Source organism: Gallinula chloropus, assembly GCF_964237585.1.
Source record: "Gallinula chloropus genome assembly, chromosome: Z".
In the NCBI taxonomy this organism is placed as follows: Eukaryota; Metazoa; Chordata; class Aves; order Gruiformes; family Rallidae; genus Gallinula; species Gallinula chloropus.
This window is the reverse complement of record NC_140089.1, coordinates 58,019,411-58,035,505: the sequence shown is the minus strand read 5'-3', so window position 1 is coordinate 58,035,505 and position 16,095 is coordinate 58,019,411. Positions and strand designations below refer to the sequence as shown.

The following is a 16,095-nucleotide window of genomic DNA, read 5'->3' as shown; positions in this document are numbered from 1 at the left end:
GGTAGATAGACTAAGTAAAAATAAAGTTTTCAAAATTAACTAAGTGGATACTTGCTTGTCTGGCATTGAGAGAAATAAATGAAATACTCTCAACTGTTTTTGAAGATTTGTAAATGAGTATGGGAATACTCTCCAGAGCATTGCATTCAAAGGAGTGATGGAATTTTTCAACCCTAGTCTGCCCTAAAGAAAAGCAAATCTTTAGGGTGATTAAGCTTTAGCAGTTCTGCTGATTCCTTCAGCCAAACAGCACTCAAATTGCTTAGAGACTGCAAAGATGGGAGAAGCTTTCTGCTTCTGTAGAAAAGCTAGAATAAATCACGTTTCTCCCTATTTCGCCATTCTGCAGTGCCAAATGGTAAAAAAGGCCTGCCACCCATCACTGACAATATCACTTTTCTCTTCCACTCCATCCCAAAAGCACTCATGACTAGATCAAATTTTGAAAGCGGCATTACCTAGTCTTTACCAATTAAATGAATTTCAGTTTATGTTGCCTATCAGAGTGCTCTACTCTCTTGCAGTGCAGTGCACTTACATCTTACACCCAACGATCTGGAGCACTGGCACAGCTGCCTCTGTGTGACTTGGGTAATTTTGCCAGTTATAAACAGTGTAACCAAGGTATACAAATCTGTCTGACTCTCATCTTAGCCTCCGTGTTTTCCTGAACTGATTGAATGGGACAGAACAATTACAGGAAAGTGTCTTTGCACTTTTCTTACATTCTTCTACATGCCTTGCATGCATAATGTGAGATGGTGTTATTTCCAGAATTCTATCCATAACAATTATGGAAAAACACACAGAAAATTTAATGACACTTTGCTGTCTGCATGAGAAACAGAATTTGCTTACAGCACTTCAAGTTATATACTTCCTTACTGCAGAGGAACTCATTTATCAGTGTCATATATATATATATATATATATACACACAAACTATGATTTGAAATAAAGATTTACACTATACTAATACACAAAATCTTGTTGATACACTTTGTTACAGAATTGATGACTTCCACTTGTGCAGAGTGGGAATTAATGCATTTATATGTTATTTAAAACATTTTCACAAATTAAAATAATATTAATAAATATTTTCTGATTATCCTTGTTTCCCGACTAGTCTGAAGAGCAGTTCTTGAAGTCAGACTTCGTAAAAGTCACCCAGAAAAATATATACTGAGGTGAACCAAGATTTTTGCTTTTTTTTTTTAAAATGCACTAGCAAATACTATAGACTAACATTACTGTAAACTTCTTTTCCAATTGACTACCACAAAAGTGTTCTATACAATCTATCAGTACCTGAATTTGGATGACATTGACTTTCAAGGTAAGAAGTGCTAAAACACATGAAAAACATTAAGTGCTAACAGAAAAATCAAATTCCAAGTGTCTTCCAATACATCTGCTATACTTCTGTAACACTTCTGCTTTGACATCCAAATGTGATTCAGAGCATCTGCACTAACCAAAAAGGATTCATTCTTCAGGGCAGTTCTGCCTCCAAAGTAAGGACATGTAACAAAATTCCCAGCAAGTACAGAAAACCAGCATCAAAGCCTTTGATTACCAGAAAGAAGCTGAACAAGCTTCCAGCACAAGAGCAAGCATATATGCATGTTTATCTACTTCTTCAAGGATACAACATTTAATGCTCACACTAGTGGGCGTGGTATTTTCTAGGCCACCCTCCCATACTGTCTACACGTAAGAGACAACTATACCCTTTCCCTAAAACAAAGGCACTGCAGAAATTGTGTCTGTGTAAGGTGCTGTTCTGTCCTCCCCCTACACAATTTTTTATGCTTGCATTGTCAATAAGCTGCATTGTCATTCAATCTCATGCAAGAGTAAAGCCACACCATGTGCACCTGGGTGGAAGACAAGGGATTTTGGGGTAAGCGGATAAATTTATCACAGTCTGAAAAAAACATATTTAGCAAAGAAGACAGTTCTGTCTTTTAACAAGTAGCAGATCATATCTATAAAGAAATAAATCAAATTCAGTTTTAAGAACAGAAGCATTATTTTTTCACTCATATATAAAAATGTTCCACCCGTTTTGACTATATATGGCAGATAGCATATGACAGTAGAAAGCATCCTACAGAATGCATTCCCTAACTGAAATATTCACAGAATGTAACTGGTAATGTCAGTTTAAAAGCCTTTTGACAAAGACCCTTGATCAAATAAACTCCACTAACATTCTATATGCTTTTCAAGTCAACTGAAAAAAAAATCAACCTAATAAACCCACTAAAGCTCGTTTAAAAATATTACTAGATTTTTTTTTGTGGTACCATGCAGAAATCTTTTCAAAATTTTGAAGATGATCTCTCTTGATGTTTAATATGCAGTAGGAATAGCACACAGAAAAATCCTTAATTTTTCTGTGCTTAGAACTCAACAACTCAGGCAACTGAAAGTGGGAGAACTGTATTAATGAAATTTTTCACCTAAAAAGTAATTATTTTACAATTCACTACTGCTGTAATCATATGTATACCTCTGGATTAAAGATAACTGACAGCATCTCTCCTGCTATCAAGGGAATAGGTTATATTCCTGCAGGCACAAAATGCATTTCAGTGTTAACCCACACACAGAAATGGACCAAGGACCACACTTTGATTCGATTATAGCCAAGTATTAAGAAATAAAAACTCTTCTAAGTCTCAACAAAGGGTCCTCAGTCTCAATGCCACATTTTAATAGTTAAATAAGGCTATGCACAAACCTTATGGAAAGAATTAGGTCTCCCTTATAAAGTGCATTTTATATTTCTTCTCACTGTAGGACTCCAAAATTCTTCTACATGTGCTACATTCATGGCATCATGGATTTGTTCACTGACTCCACACTTTTCCAAGGGGAAAGGTTTTTATTATTTATTCATTATTTTTACCATGCTTTGCAAATGGCAAATGATGACCTGATTATCACCACCTCTTTCCTCTTAAAGGTATGGTAGTGCAGCTAAAGAAAAATGATGCTACAGGACTAGAAACAAGCAATGCAAGAACAAAGACTAAGTAGCATCAAAAAACTTGATAATAGAGCAATTAATTAGAAGAGTTCAGAACAAACATACAAAAAAGCTAGAAGATAAAAAAATAAAGTACCATTTTTTAGCGTTTTACAGTCATAACATGACACAAACTAGGAAATAAAGAGAGAGATTAGGAAAACCACAAGTACCCATTGAACTAGACACAGGTTGCTGAATATTCAGTATAATATATTACCAATTACTATAAGACAACAGTTCAGCCCAAGATATATAAGCAGCAAAGGAATGATGAGCGTAAACCGCAGATGCAGAATATTACTAAACTCATGACAGTATGAAAATTATTGAAGGAAACTTCTGTTTTGAAGAAGATAGTATACTTCTGAATTATGCTGTTAGTTTATATCTGTGATATGTGATGGGATCAGGGTGTCATTTGATTTCTTTCTAAATTTGTATTTTTATAAGTGATAGCTAAATAGCATTTGTAAATTTACTTTAATTATAATCATGGGCAATTATCCCATAGATTTTTTTCCCATTCCAACAATAAATCACAAACGTAAAATGGATCATGTTACTTTCAAAAATAAAAATAAGAAATAATTAAAAATCATTGTTAATTACAGATTGTTATGCTTCCTACTATTTCTAGAGTTTTTTGACATCATTGCATACAATACAATGTTAGAGTGATCAACATTCTTTGAACTATGGACTTGGAAATGACAAGGTTTACGAGCTTAAATTGTCCCAGTAATGCAAAATCTAAAATTCTGCAAATCACAGTTTCACAAGGATGTATTTGATAAGGGAAAATACCACTCCTTTGACTATCACAGATGGAGACAGAAGCTACACTACTTTCTTAGTACTTAGCACACTATTATCTCTACAGAAAAAACTATGCAAACACATTAGTAGAAGGTTTCTGTCTGGTTTTTATAGAATTAATGCAAAAAATAGATATTACTATACGTTGGGGGTTTATTTTAAAATCTCTGTTAGTGAAGCAATAATTATTGTGTGATTTTTTTAAAATATATGAGGGCTTCACAGATGATTGCGTAAATGGCATGAGACACATGGTTCTGCTCATATATGAATTATTTAGCCTGAAGTGAATTGACAGGCAAGTGACTCAGCTACAAGAAAATCTACAACAGCAAAATTTAGGAGATGATTTCTTTGGAACAACGTTGTATTCAAAGGAGGAATATAGTGGATAAGGAAACCTCAATCTTGTTACTAACTTGGTAATGAAAAGAAAAAACTCAACAAAATAACTATATTTAGGCAATGAATATTTATCTTGTGAATGATAGCTTGTTTTCTAGGATGTTGGTAACTCAGATTGCATTTTTAGTCTTAAAACAGTTGGGTAAAACTACAACACATATATTAAGATAGGACATTGACATATACTGCATGTTACCATCCAGCTCAGTTTGCAACTTTTGCTGAACAGCTGCTTTCTTCTCTTATCACCTCAACAGTTCTGCCACTGTGCTTCAAGAACCTGGACTTAAGTCACGGTCCTTTGACTAAAGTATATAAATATTTAAAAGCTTTGATGTGACGGATGTATTTTGCATCATCATATGAAAATACATATTGACCCTTGCTGAAGTTTTTTTACAAAAAGTATATAATACAAAACCCCCTTCACTTCTGGCAAATACAATACCCATGCCACATACTGCAGTATTTCAAGATAAACCACTATGTTTATGGTTTATGACTCTATTCTAGTGCCAAGAAAGTACTGACATATAATGTGTCTTCAAATTGAAGAAAATAAGTAATCAGGAAAAAGACTTTGAGCTATCATGTAATCAATGAATAGATCAAAAACCCCAAACCAATTAAGTTTCCATATTAACAAAAAAAATTGACACTATTGTGATCTTTTGCCAATTTTTTCCCAGCTATTTTAAAAGTATTAGACTCTAAATGAAGCCTACGCATCCTTTAGGCTGTTGTTCAGATACTATCTGTTCACAAGAGCTAATCTAAGAAAAATTAACTATAAATCCATCCTGGAACATTACAGTCTGGCAGAAATGTAAGCCTTGATAATTTGCTAGGGAGTTAACTCATTTTCTAAATGTGAAGCATGAAATTACTCTATCTTTTGACCCCACTAAAAATGCTGATGTAGTGTTACTTCACTGTCTCACAGCCTCACCTCTTTCTGAGCTCTTTCCTTCTTCAGCTGTCTAGCTACTAGCAAAAGGCTAGTGAGGCTTAACTTGTCCTAGGCATTATTGTGGTGCATTTGCATAAAACCTTTCTTAAGCCTCTGTCTGTTCTTAGAATTGCATTAAGCAAAACTATTTTTTTTCATGGTTTGCATGTTTATATAAATTTTGAGAGTAAGAATAAATGGAAATGCAAAGTACCTAATAATCTCCACCTTCTTCTAATTGCAAGTGTGTTGATTTCCAGACCACTGGCAAGTCTGATACAATACACCTATCTGCCTAGTAAGATCCTAGGTTGATTTAAATTAATATAACTTTATGACTGTGACACACAGAACCCTACTTTGACATATATATAGGAAAGCCAAAGAACTTTTATTTTTAAAGAACTTACTGTCTAAACCATGAAAATTGAATGCCAGAATCTAAGCTGATCTCAAGGACCTTGTTTCTGCCTTTTTTGGGGACAATTATTAAATATTGCCAATAGTTTAACATTATTCATGCGGTATTAAATATCCTGTTTGTATGGTTAAACAACTAAAAGATTGAACTTCATTAAATAAGTTAAAAATAGTGAGATTTTTTATAAAAGACTTTAAAGATCAGTCAGAACACTGTGGGATTTTTATTGCAGATGTTTTGAACAGTTATCTTATGGATACTTTTCCTAATGCAAAAGAATAAAACCCCAGAAATTATGGGGGTGACTGTCATATAAATCATGTTTGAAATAAAGAATATGCTGAAATCAAAACCAGCTATTGCATTTTATTAAAACAATAAATTAGATAATGAGGAAAAGAGGAAGCATTGCAGCTTTCTTAAGAGTGAATTTAATATAGGTAGCTTCTTATTAACCAGTAGAAAGCTTTAAAGATAAAAATTTCCTGTAAACACTTGTGAACAAACAGGAAAGAAAATATTATCACAGGTAGTAAAGCAAAACCAAAAATACAATAAAATTATGTCCACATTTTATGCAGCTATCCATAAATTGCAGAGAAGTATTGCCATTTCTTTGTAAATATGTCAGTGACAGAAATATGTGCAACTAGAAGGTGTAAAGATATTAGGCAAAAGAAGAAGGTAATAGTTGAGTGACTTCAAGATTCAGAAAGAGTTTCTGAAAATTTTCTAGAAATCATAATGTTTTGAAAGACAAAAACACAACTGTTTGTAATGGGAATCTAATTTCCATTTCTGAGACAGTTAAGAACTAGCAAGAGAAATCTCTGTGAAAAATACTCTAGTTACATTTGAATCTCTTGAAGTAATTTTCAATGGGACCTTCATTCCAATGTTTGTCTCTCCACAAAGGGCCCACTAATTTTAGTGTAGTCTTTGTATCACCAGTGCTAGGCTGGCAAACAGAGACAGCTATGCAGAGAAAACAAACATCTCTGGAATATCACCTTACTCTTTGGGACCAGACCACTCTATTTCAGATTGCAACAGCTAAGGACTCTAGCTTCAGGGATCAAGCTGAATGCCTCTGCATGTTTTGCATTCGCAGTTGCCCCCTATTTTCTATTTTTGTGGCAGCTGTTTATATATCTCTGGTTACCTATTCCTTCACTTTTGTGGTAGTCTTCCTAATTTCCACATGGGCATTTATTAGCCTTCATGAGGTTGAATTTATTGAAGAAATATGTCATTCAAATTACATCCTGAACATTACTATGAAATATTTGGTTTGTACTTTATTGTTTTTAAATGCCTATTGCAGTACCTACAGAGAAATGTGAGCATGTCTCTAAGGACATCTAAATGCCATTATTACTGTGAGAATATAATGGCTGAGTTATCATCATGATTTGTTTTTCCAAATTTATTTGAATTAATAGGGAAGTGCTTGAAAGTTCTGAAATTTCATAATGTAGCATTTAACATTTTTTTCCCAGGATTCACATATCAGCAATTTAGTTTTTATGTCCCTGTAGGAAGACCTAAAACCTTTCTCTTCCTCAGTCCCACAGCAATGAAAAGCCATGAAAATATTCTAAGTTCAGGAATGAATGCAACATGGGGTGACAGACCTTGGCCTGTGGCAGGCTTGGAAGAATTGCTAGGCAGCAACAGTGAGCTTCCAGGCCTAACTTGTTTCACATTCTGTTTAGCATCCAGCAGCCCTTAGAATGTCAAAGATGGGTCTGATCTGTCTGTTGCAAGACAAAACCTCCTTTATAGGAACAGCATCCCATATCCTCAGATTTGCAGGTGCAGAACCAAAAAAACACCCTGACTTTGCAAAAAATGTATACCTGTTTTCCACATCTAGGATTTTGTATATCACCATTTCTTAGGCAGCATAAGGTGCTACATTTCTTGTTCATCAAGAGGCCTATTTTTTTCAAATCCGGTAACTCTGCTGCCAACCTTTTTATTCTCTAAACATTTTTATTGAGCAGGGCATAAAGTACTAGTTGCATTCCTTTAAATTATTTGGTATTATCATACCTGCCTCAAATAAATTTCTAATTTACTCCAGCTGTGAACTCATCTGCAGATCATTTTCAGTTATCATTTCTTTCTCCTTATACTTGTTTCACTCTCATAAGAACAAGTATACAGAAAATGAGCCTTCCTCTATTCGAGCCCCTTCTCATATCAGAAAACACTGTAGTGGAAAAAATGAAAAAGGCCAGCATGTGGCTACAAAACACACACAAATTTTTCTTCTGAAGTCTTTACTGTATCATATCTATCACTCAAACAGGCTGTCTGATGGTAACCGGGAGTCGCTTTCTGCAGTCACAAAAACTCAAAAAAAAAAAAAAAAAGAGAAATGGTCAATCCCATTTTCATTGCATTGGAATTCAAGGTCATTCAATTTCAGTGTCTAAGTCTCACATCACATTTTCTCTCCAAGTATAGAATTGCTCTGAATGTTTTCATTTTGCATTCAGGAAAATTTTAAATAGAAATTTTTAAAATGCCAATTCTTCCTTGCAATCAACTGCATGTTTCAACATCAGGTACTATGACCTCCATTTGCAAATAACTTTGACCAAATTTAAATCTAATCACTTTTAACTCAGAATTTTAGTCCTAAGATAAACATCCTCATGGTTTAGAGGTTCAAAGTATTTGACAACACATCCTTCTCTGTGGTCACTCTGAATTTGCTGCTCTAAAAATGTACTCACGGATACCTGGAGCACACAGTGTGATTAAAAATGGAAGATTAATGCGCATTATATATTTTTTTAATTTTAAATTTATCAATTTTAAAATAATAACTCTCCTATTTATTTCTTTAACACACACTGAAGCCAAGAATCAAACAAAACTCTCAATAAAAAAAAATATTATTGCAACATAAAACATACAATCCAATTGTGCAGGATAGCAATCTTCCCTTTCACTTTGTTGTCATTTTATATTAAGGGGAGGAAAAAATAATGTTAAACTTGCAATGGGCTCCTCCAACCCATGAGTCATTAAAATGTTTCTTAGCAAAAATAGTCAGAGTTGGACCTGATATACAATACCATATTCACAAAAGAAAAACCATATTGGGGCACCTGCTTTTCTTCTAGACACTGTCACTTAAACTATTTGTTGTTTAGCTATAAAGATTCCTGCATTAAACCAAGCTGTAAACATGTTCTTAATTTTCACACTATATATCAATACATGTCACTAGAACATTGTTTTCCACATTTTTCATTAAATGCAAAGGCCATTCAATAAGAAACACAGAAAAAACCTGATATATACAACCAAATTAATCAAATCATAGTAATATTACATGCAAACAAATACTAGGGTTTGATATCCACATACTTACTTGTGACCCATTTCATGGGCAATAGTAAAAGCAAGATTCAGACCATTGTCTTCTGCAATTACACATTTTCGTTTTTCACTGCACATTCCACTCAGATAAGCTATACCTAGGAAACAAAACCATTAAATCATTTTTTATTATTGCTAACTGTATGGTGGCATTACTGACCCCAAACAGATCTGAAACCTTATTGTGGTCAGAGCCATCCAAATATATAAACAGATATGTGACAAAGGTTCATTTACTGGTAAGCTAAAATGACTGTGATTGTAGCACAAGATCAGATAAATCAGAGAGAAGAAATAGCAAGCACTTGTAATATCACCTGATAGTAATATCACCTGATAGTAATACTACCTGATTGCATAGACTGTGATGTGCAGAAAATGTGTTCTTTAGAAGTGTTGCTAGGTACCTTAATTAGATGTGATAGAACACACATATAATTACCAATACTACTTTAAATGAAAATAGACATCTGCAACAATAGGGCATAAATCTGAACAGGTATTCCTCTGACAGACTCAGAACAGAATGCAAATCCTGCTACATATCCCTGTTAAATAGTGATACAGTGTTCAGCATATTCGTGTTTTTTAAAATGTTTAAGATTAGAGTCAGGTGTCACAGAAATAGAAGATTTTGTTGGAGACTGCAGCCTGACAAGCACACTCATTGTAGAGGCTATAATGCCTCTACTGTATAATGCCTAAGTTTTCAAAACAGAGAAGCCTGAATGGTAGGCTTTTGAGTTCATGTTCAGCTTCTAGAAATTAGAACATCTGTCATTGTAAAAACTTGAGGAACATGCAGCTTAATTTGGGTAATGGAAATTTTTTTCTCAGACCACAAATACATTTAGCAGAGACCTATTGTCATAGCTCGTCATTTGACATTTCTGAGTAAGCAATCAAAACACTGTTTCAAGAATTTGGCCTTCTTCCCAGGAGCATCCTTTCAATGGAATGGTGCCCTGTGGATCAGTATGTCTGGTGGATATTTGCATGTAAAGGTCAAGTTTGTAATGTTTGACACTGTTTGAAATTCAGTCATAATTACCATTCTAAGTTAACATGATAGAAGTAATTTTTCTTACTCTACCATTTCTCAGTCTGTGAGTACAAGACCTCATCCACAATGTGAAAAGCAAGTAGCAATCACATCACTAGCCTGAAAATGTTGCTTCCAATAGAGTTGGCTGAGGGGTTTTGAACATAGAACTCGTGACAAAAAAAAAAAAAAAAAAAGCTTTTTAGGACTAAGCAAAACAATCACCAATTAGATCTGAATAAAGCAGAACACTTCAACTTCTACTATTTCTTTCCAAAGAAGGGAGAAAATACATAGCAGGATACAAAAAAGACAACACATATTCAAAGCAAAAATAAACTGAAGTCCTTCAAATGACACCTCATGCTAATGTAGACATCATTTGTATTAACTTACTGAAAGTAAAAGAAGTAAGAAACATTCTGAAATGTAATGTTTTGTTCTGAATGTTATGCCTCGGTGCCTAAAATAACAAAAAATATTTCTAAACCCCTTTTGTGCCTTGTAGTTCCATTGTTCCATGCATTTTCTTTTAAGTTTTAATGACAAAACTGAAAAGGACAGAGCCCTAAGCAGTAGTGCTGTTAATATCAGAAACAGCAGAGTTTATGGTCCTGACTTCCAATGAATTTACAAACACCACCAATTAATTTACAAAGTGGTACAACAAAATATAAAAATTACTCTAGCCATTGACAAAATCCAGTGCTGCAGTTTGAAATGTTCTGCACATTCCTATTACTATATTACAAATTATTGAGAAATACCTTTCTTACTGTGCTGGTTTTGCCTAGGATAGGGTTAATTTTCCTTGCAGTAGCTGGTAAGTAGTTATGTTTCAGATTTGTGCCGGAAACAGTGTTGATAACACAGGGATGTTATTGTGTCATCACCCCATGAGTAGCTGGAGCTGCACAAGAAGTTGGGATGGGACAAAGACAGGAGAGTTGACCCCAACTGATGAATGGGACGGTCCAGACCATATGATATCATGTTCCACAACAAAACTAGGTGGATGTCTGGCAGGGAGAGTATTACCCAGGAACTGGCAGGGCATTGGTTGGTTGGTGCTGAGAAACTGTTCTCATTTGCATCACCTTTATTTCTCGGGGTTTATCTCTCTCTGCTAGTTTCCCTTTTCATCATCATAATCATTATTATTACTATTGTTATTCTTGTTATTAATTTCAATTAATAAACTGGTTTTATCTCTACTCATGAGTTTGCTTGCTTCTGTGATTCTGATTCTCTCCCTCCAAGTTGCTGGGGAGGGGTAATGAGTGAGTGTCTGTGTGGTGCTTCACTGATGGCTGGGGTTAAACAATGACACTTGCTGAAGATGGTTATCCTCAGCTTGATAAAACTTAATAGATGGGATCTACAGAAGGAGAATTCCCAAACCTCCCTCTGCTTGCTGATGCCAAGTACTAACTGGAAAATGTCTGACACAGTCTAGCTTTCTGTAGGGAAAAGAAACTCCCTAACCTTTTGGCCTCTAAAATGGTAGGTTCAAATATGTTAATAGTATCCTTCCATACAACATGAGTACTATTAGTTGACATCTACTATGCTGCCTGCCTCACAAGTATTTAAATACTGCCTCTAAAAGAATTTACTGCCCAAGAACTATGCACAACAAAAGTTTCATACCTATTGTGAAGAAGCAGCAGTCAGCAGTAGTAGGGATTTTCAACAACACTCAATATATAAGACCAATACGGGTTTTAGACTTGACATTCCTTGAAGGGAATTATGTTTAACCTTTTTAAATGTAACTTATGAAACATAAGAACTGCATTTCATTTAGATTAAATTAGATTTCTGAGTTTAGAAATGCCCAAAAAGCATCCAATGCAATGAATGCTTTATGACTTTTCCCATATTAAACAAAGTCAACCTCATATGTGGAAGCCACATCCAAAAGGAGCTACTGGATGTAAATCAGCCAACTACTAGCCATGAACTTGTTTCATGTCTTGTCCGTGGTTATTAATTTCACATGTAGAGAAAAAGAAACTGACTTCACTAAGCAGCTGCTCTTGCTTAGCTGTCTCTGCATTAAGTAAGAGAAGGAATTTTTTCTTTAAATATATGTATGTTGACTGCAGCTTCCTGTGGCTTATTAACACAGCTGGAACTGCTCCAAGGTTAAATCCACAAAAAACCCCACCCAAGAATGAACAATTACTCCCTTGTTATGATTAAGGTATTCATAGTGAACTCCATGGTCTCAACACACAACTTCAAATTAAAACACTTAGTATCTGAAAATGTTGGTTAGAAAGCAGGAACATCATCTCACTGACAATTTAAGGAAGGATCCTGTTATTTATTATTTATCTGTGTTTTTAAACACCCCCCAACCCCCCCCCCCAATGTCAAATGTCAAATATTTAAATGACATACCTCTGTAGGTAACTTCTCAAGTTAATTTAGAAGCAAATACATGCAATATCAATTAAGAGAGTAAAGGTTTATCATTGTGCCCTAGAAAAACCACACAAGGGACTAGATTTTCTCATTAAACATGTAAATATCTAAATTAAATACATGCTGCTTCAGAAAAGCAGAACTTTTGCTAAAGTCACAGCAGTGATTTATTACTACTAGCACCTTTACTGGTACTCATAGAGATAGGTATTTCATTCTACAAAATACATTTTCTTCTCTCTCTTTACCTACAAAAGCCACTTTCTCTTTTCTTTTTCTCAAAGCTGCTAAGTAACAAAAGGTTACCTTGGTTCCCCATAAAGCCACATGGCTCACCTATATTGTGAGGGTGACAATGTTAATAGCACAATTTGAGTTCCTGTTAAAGTTAACATTTGTGTACAGACCTAAGTGTTGTATCACTTCAACTCCAAAAAAAGGGAGCTGTCAAATCTGAGTCATCTGTCCCTCCTTTTGGACTGGGCTGTGAAAATACTAAGAATAAAAGTGATATTTGTGAAAGCAATTTCTTCTTAAGTTTCTAAACCAGCTTCATGAGCAATAGTTGTCCTGGGTTGGGCTAGGATAGGGTTAGGGTAGGGTTAATTTTCAACAGAAGTTGGGGTATTCCATATCATATGATGTTATGCTCAATAGAAAAGGGGACTAGTTGGGGAGAGGTGGCATGGCTCTAGGATGTGCAGATCATGTATGGTCCAGCTTCGTGACAGGTCTGAGATGTACGGTGTGAGTTCTATAGTCATTTTGGTGAGAAACTGAATTGTTTTGTATATTCTGTTATAGCTAATGTTTTTATTTCTGTCTCTCTTTGCTGTCCCAGTAAACTGTCCTTACCACAACCCATGAGGTTTACCTTTGCTTCCTATATACACCAGAGGAGATAATACACAAATGAGAAAATAAGTAAATTTCACCAATGTCCACTCCTGGCCTTTACTGACACTTGACACATGGATTCCCAGTGCTAGCAGCTGCATCCAGACTATCACCTTTAGCAGCCACCAGACCATTTGTTCTCTGAATTTAGCTATTTTTTCTTAACCTGGGTCAGAGTATGGGTCCAAAACATTATGGAAAATAGTTCCAGAGTGTAATTGTGTAAAACAGTACTTTTTTTTTCTCATTATGAAGACTGTGTAGTGTATATCATAACCCAAATTAAAAGTTCCATGCATTTATTCAAAGCCATCTAAGCATTCCTAGACCTCTGTCATCTATCTCAATTAAAAACTGAGACACTCTGATACACTTAGCAACACTCCAAGCAGAGGCAAATCACACATTTTTGACTTCTTATCACCCTTTGCATACCTTAACTTCTCTTGTTCTACTAGTCTGACAAAAATAATTATAGTCAAAAGGTAAGTTCGATCCATTACTCTAACTTCCTCATGGCACGATCTGCTTGAACTATTTTTCTAGGTATTTCTTTTACATGACATAGAAAATTAAGAATATTGATCTACATTCAGAGATTTAACTTTTGGATACAAGTAGAATAGTCAATTTTTAAGCCTTAGACAATGAATAATTTCAGCCCTTGAGTAAGAGTGCTTTATGAAAGCTTCATGGAATTCCACTGTATACAATCAAATAAGAAGTGACTTTGAAAAGGAGACACATCACTTCTTTGGCAACAAAACTGAATGGGGCTTTTGAAAGTGAAGTAGAAGCTTGTTACTCAAGAAGTCAGCAATAGGTTTCAAGCTGAGCACCAGCCATTTCAGAACAGCTCTCTCCAAACACATGCATAAATATAAATTCACCTTGCGGATATGCTTTTCACTGATGCATTGGACAGACACAACAGAGACATAGTTAACTTTAATATCACATGCTTTAGATTAAGAGTTGGTGTCCATTTCCTACCACAAAACTCTAGATTCTATAGGCTGACAAGATGGGGAGTTGATGACAGTGAACAGTGTGGTACACCACAGGAAGTATTTTTAACAACTCAAACTTGTTTTCTGTGTTTTCAACTTGTTCTACATTTACATTTGCGTTACAGGTGGGCAATGTGACAATGTTGCTTTGCAGTCTTTCAGACTGTATTTGTAGCTTTTGCTATCAAAGCCTTCTGGGGCTCATATTCATTTCTGAAGAAAAAGTGAACAGGGAAAGGTATTTGTGTGAAGTAGCTGTTTCCACTCCTCACGGTATCTAAGCATATGGCACTATTGATCTTGGGATTAGCTGTAGCAAAACAAGAACTAGAATCTACAAAGAAAAGTTCTTTATTGTCCATTACTTTCTTATAAACATACAGCATAAAAAGACCCTTATGAATAAACATTTTTAAAAACATTACATTAGATAGAAAAAAGCAGAGTTTGAATTCTGTTTTTCTTTGATAAAGTGAACACTAACACAGAAGCTAAGGAAAGACTGCTGCTAATGGATCATCACAACTACTAGAAAACAGGTAAACCAAATCATGCATTTTCTTTATACTTATTTACCTTTGTGACCAGATACATCGCTACTCCAGATTGGCACCTACAGTTGTAAAGTGTTAAAAGCTGCCATGTGTGCACATGGTATGAAAGCTTTGTCTGCTCTGACTGTCTCTACATTTTCTCTATGTGTGTGTGTGCATATATACATATACATGCACACACACAAAACACACTTTTCTTTTTTCTGCTCTCACAGCTTTCACTTTTCTTTTACATACCTGCTTTACTTAAATGAACTCATTTTGAAAAAAAAAAAAAACAAACCAACGAAACAGTTTACCTTTTTGTGTCTGGTCAATAAACCCCTAAAGCAAAAAAAATGTTCATATGAGATGGGCAAGGGCAATTAACAGAATCGGGAGAGTTTGTTTTAGATAAATGCCTGTATCAGTTCAGTGGATTAACTACTTGTAGAAGTGTTTTTCTACCAAGTTAATCAAAAGACCGTAAATAGCTTTTTGATTTAGCCAGCCCAGCAAAGGATAAGTGCATATGTGGCTTGGCCCAACAGAGAGTACAACAGAGAGTACAAAAAATGAACAATTGCCAAAATGAACTTCGAATCGAGCAGTGGGCTTGAGCTGACTTAAACTCACATACTCCTTTGGAGCACCTGAGGATGCTCAGCATTGTGACAGTGAGAATACAGAGACCAGTAACGTTAATTGGGTTTCTACTACAATCCAACAGTATACTGCAATGGCTATACTGTCCTTGCACTGGCTGTATTTTAGTAAATTGCTATATCACTCTCATAAATCAAAATTCCATGTAAGATCAAATAGCTTTTGAGAGAGAAACACTCTTCATGTAGAATCTCTAGTAGAGACAACTGATGGATTCTGATACTCTTTTTTTTTTCATTGTTCCCCTGTGGTGGTTCAGCCCCAAGCAGTGGCTGAGCACTACAGGCCACTCCTTCCCTCCCTCCCAGAGCAGAAACAGACAAAGCCCGGTGGGTTGGGATAAGGACAGATTACTGACAAAAGCGCAGTGAAAGGGTTTTGCCAGTGGCAAATTTCACCCACAGCTGGTGATAACACAGAGTACTTTACCAACACAACAATAACACTGACCACTGCAATGACTGAGGACCAATGCGGTGCCCGGGATTCA

The 16,095-nt window shown here is 35.2% G+C and overlaps 1 protein-coding gene across 1 annotated transcript in view; it reads right to left on the bottom strand.

The window, feature by feature from the left end:
* Nucleotides 1–16,095, bottom strand: part of ADAMTS19 (ADAM metallopeptidase with thrombospondin type 1 motif 19) — a gene marked incomplete at both ends in the record, with an annotated part of 133,456 nt that overhangs the window by 51,316 nt on the left and 66,045 nt on the right. Inside the window, one exon of the mRNA XM_084278841.1 lies at nucleotides 9,020–9,125. Coding sequence (XP_084134967.1) covers nucleotides 9,020–9,125 — 106 coding nt within the window. The remainder of the gene's footprint in view (nucleotides 1–9,019; nucleotides 9,126–16,095) is intronic.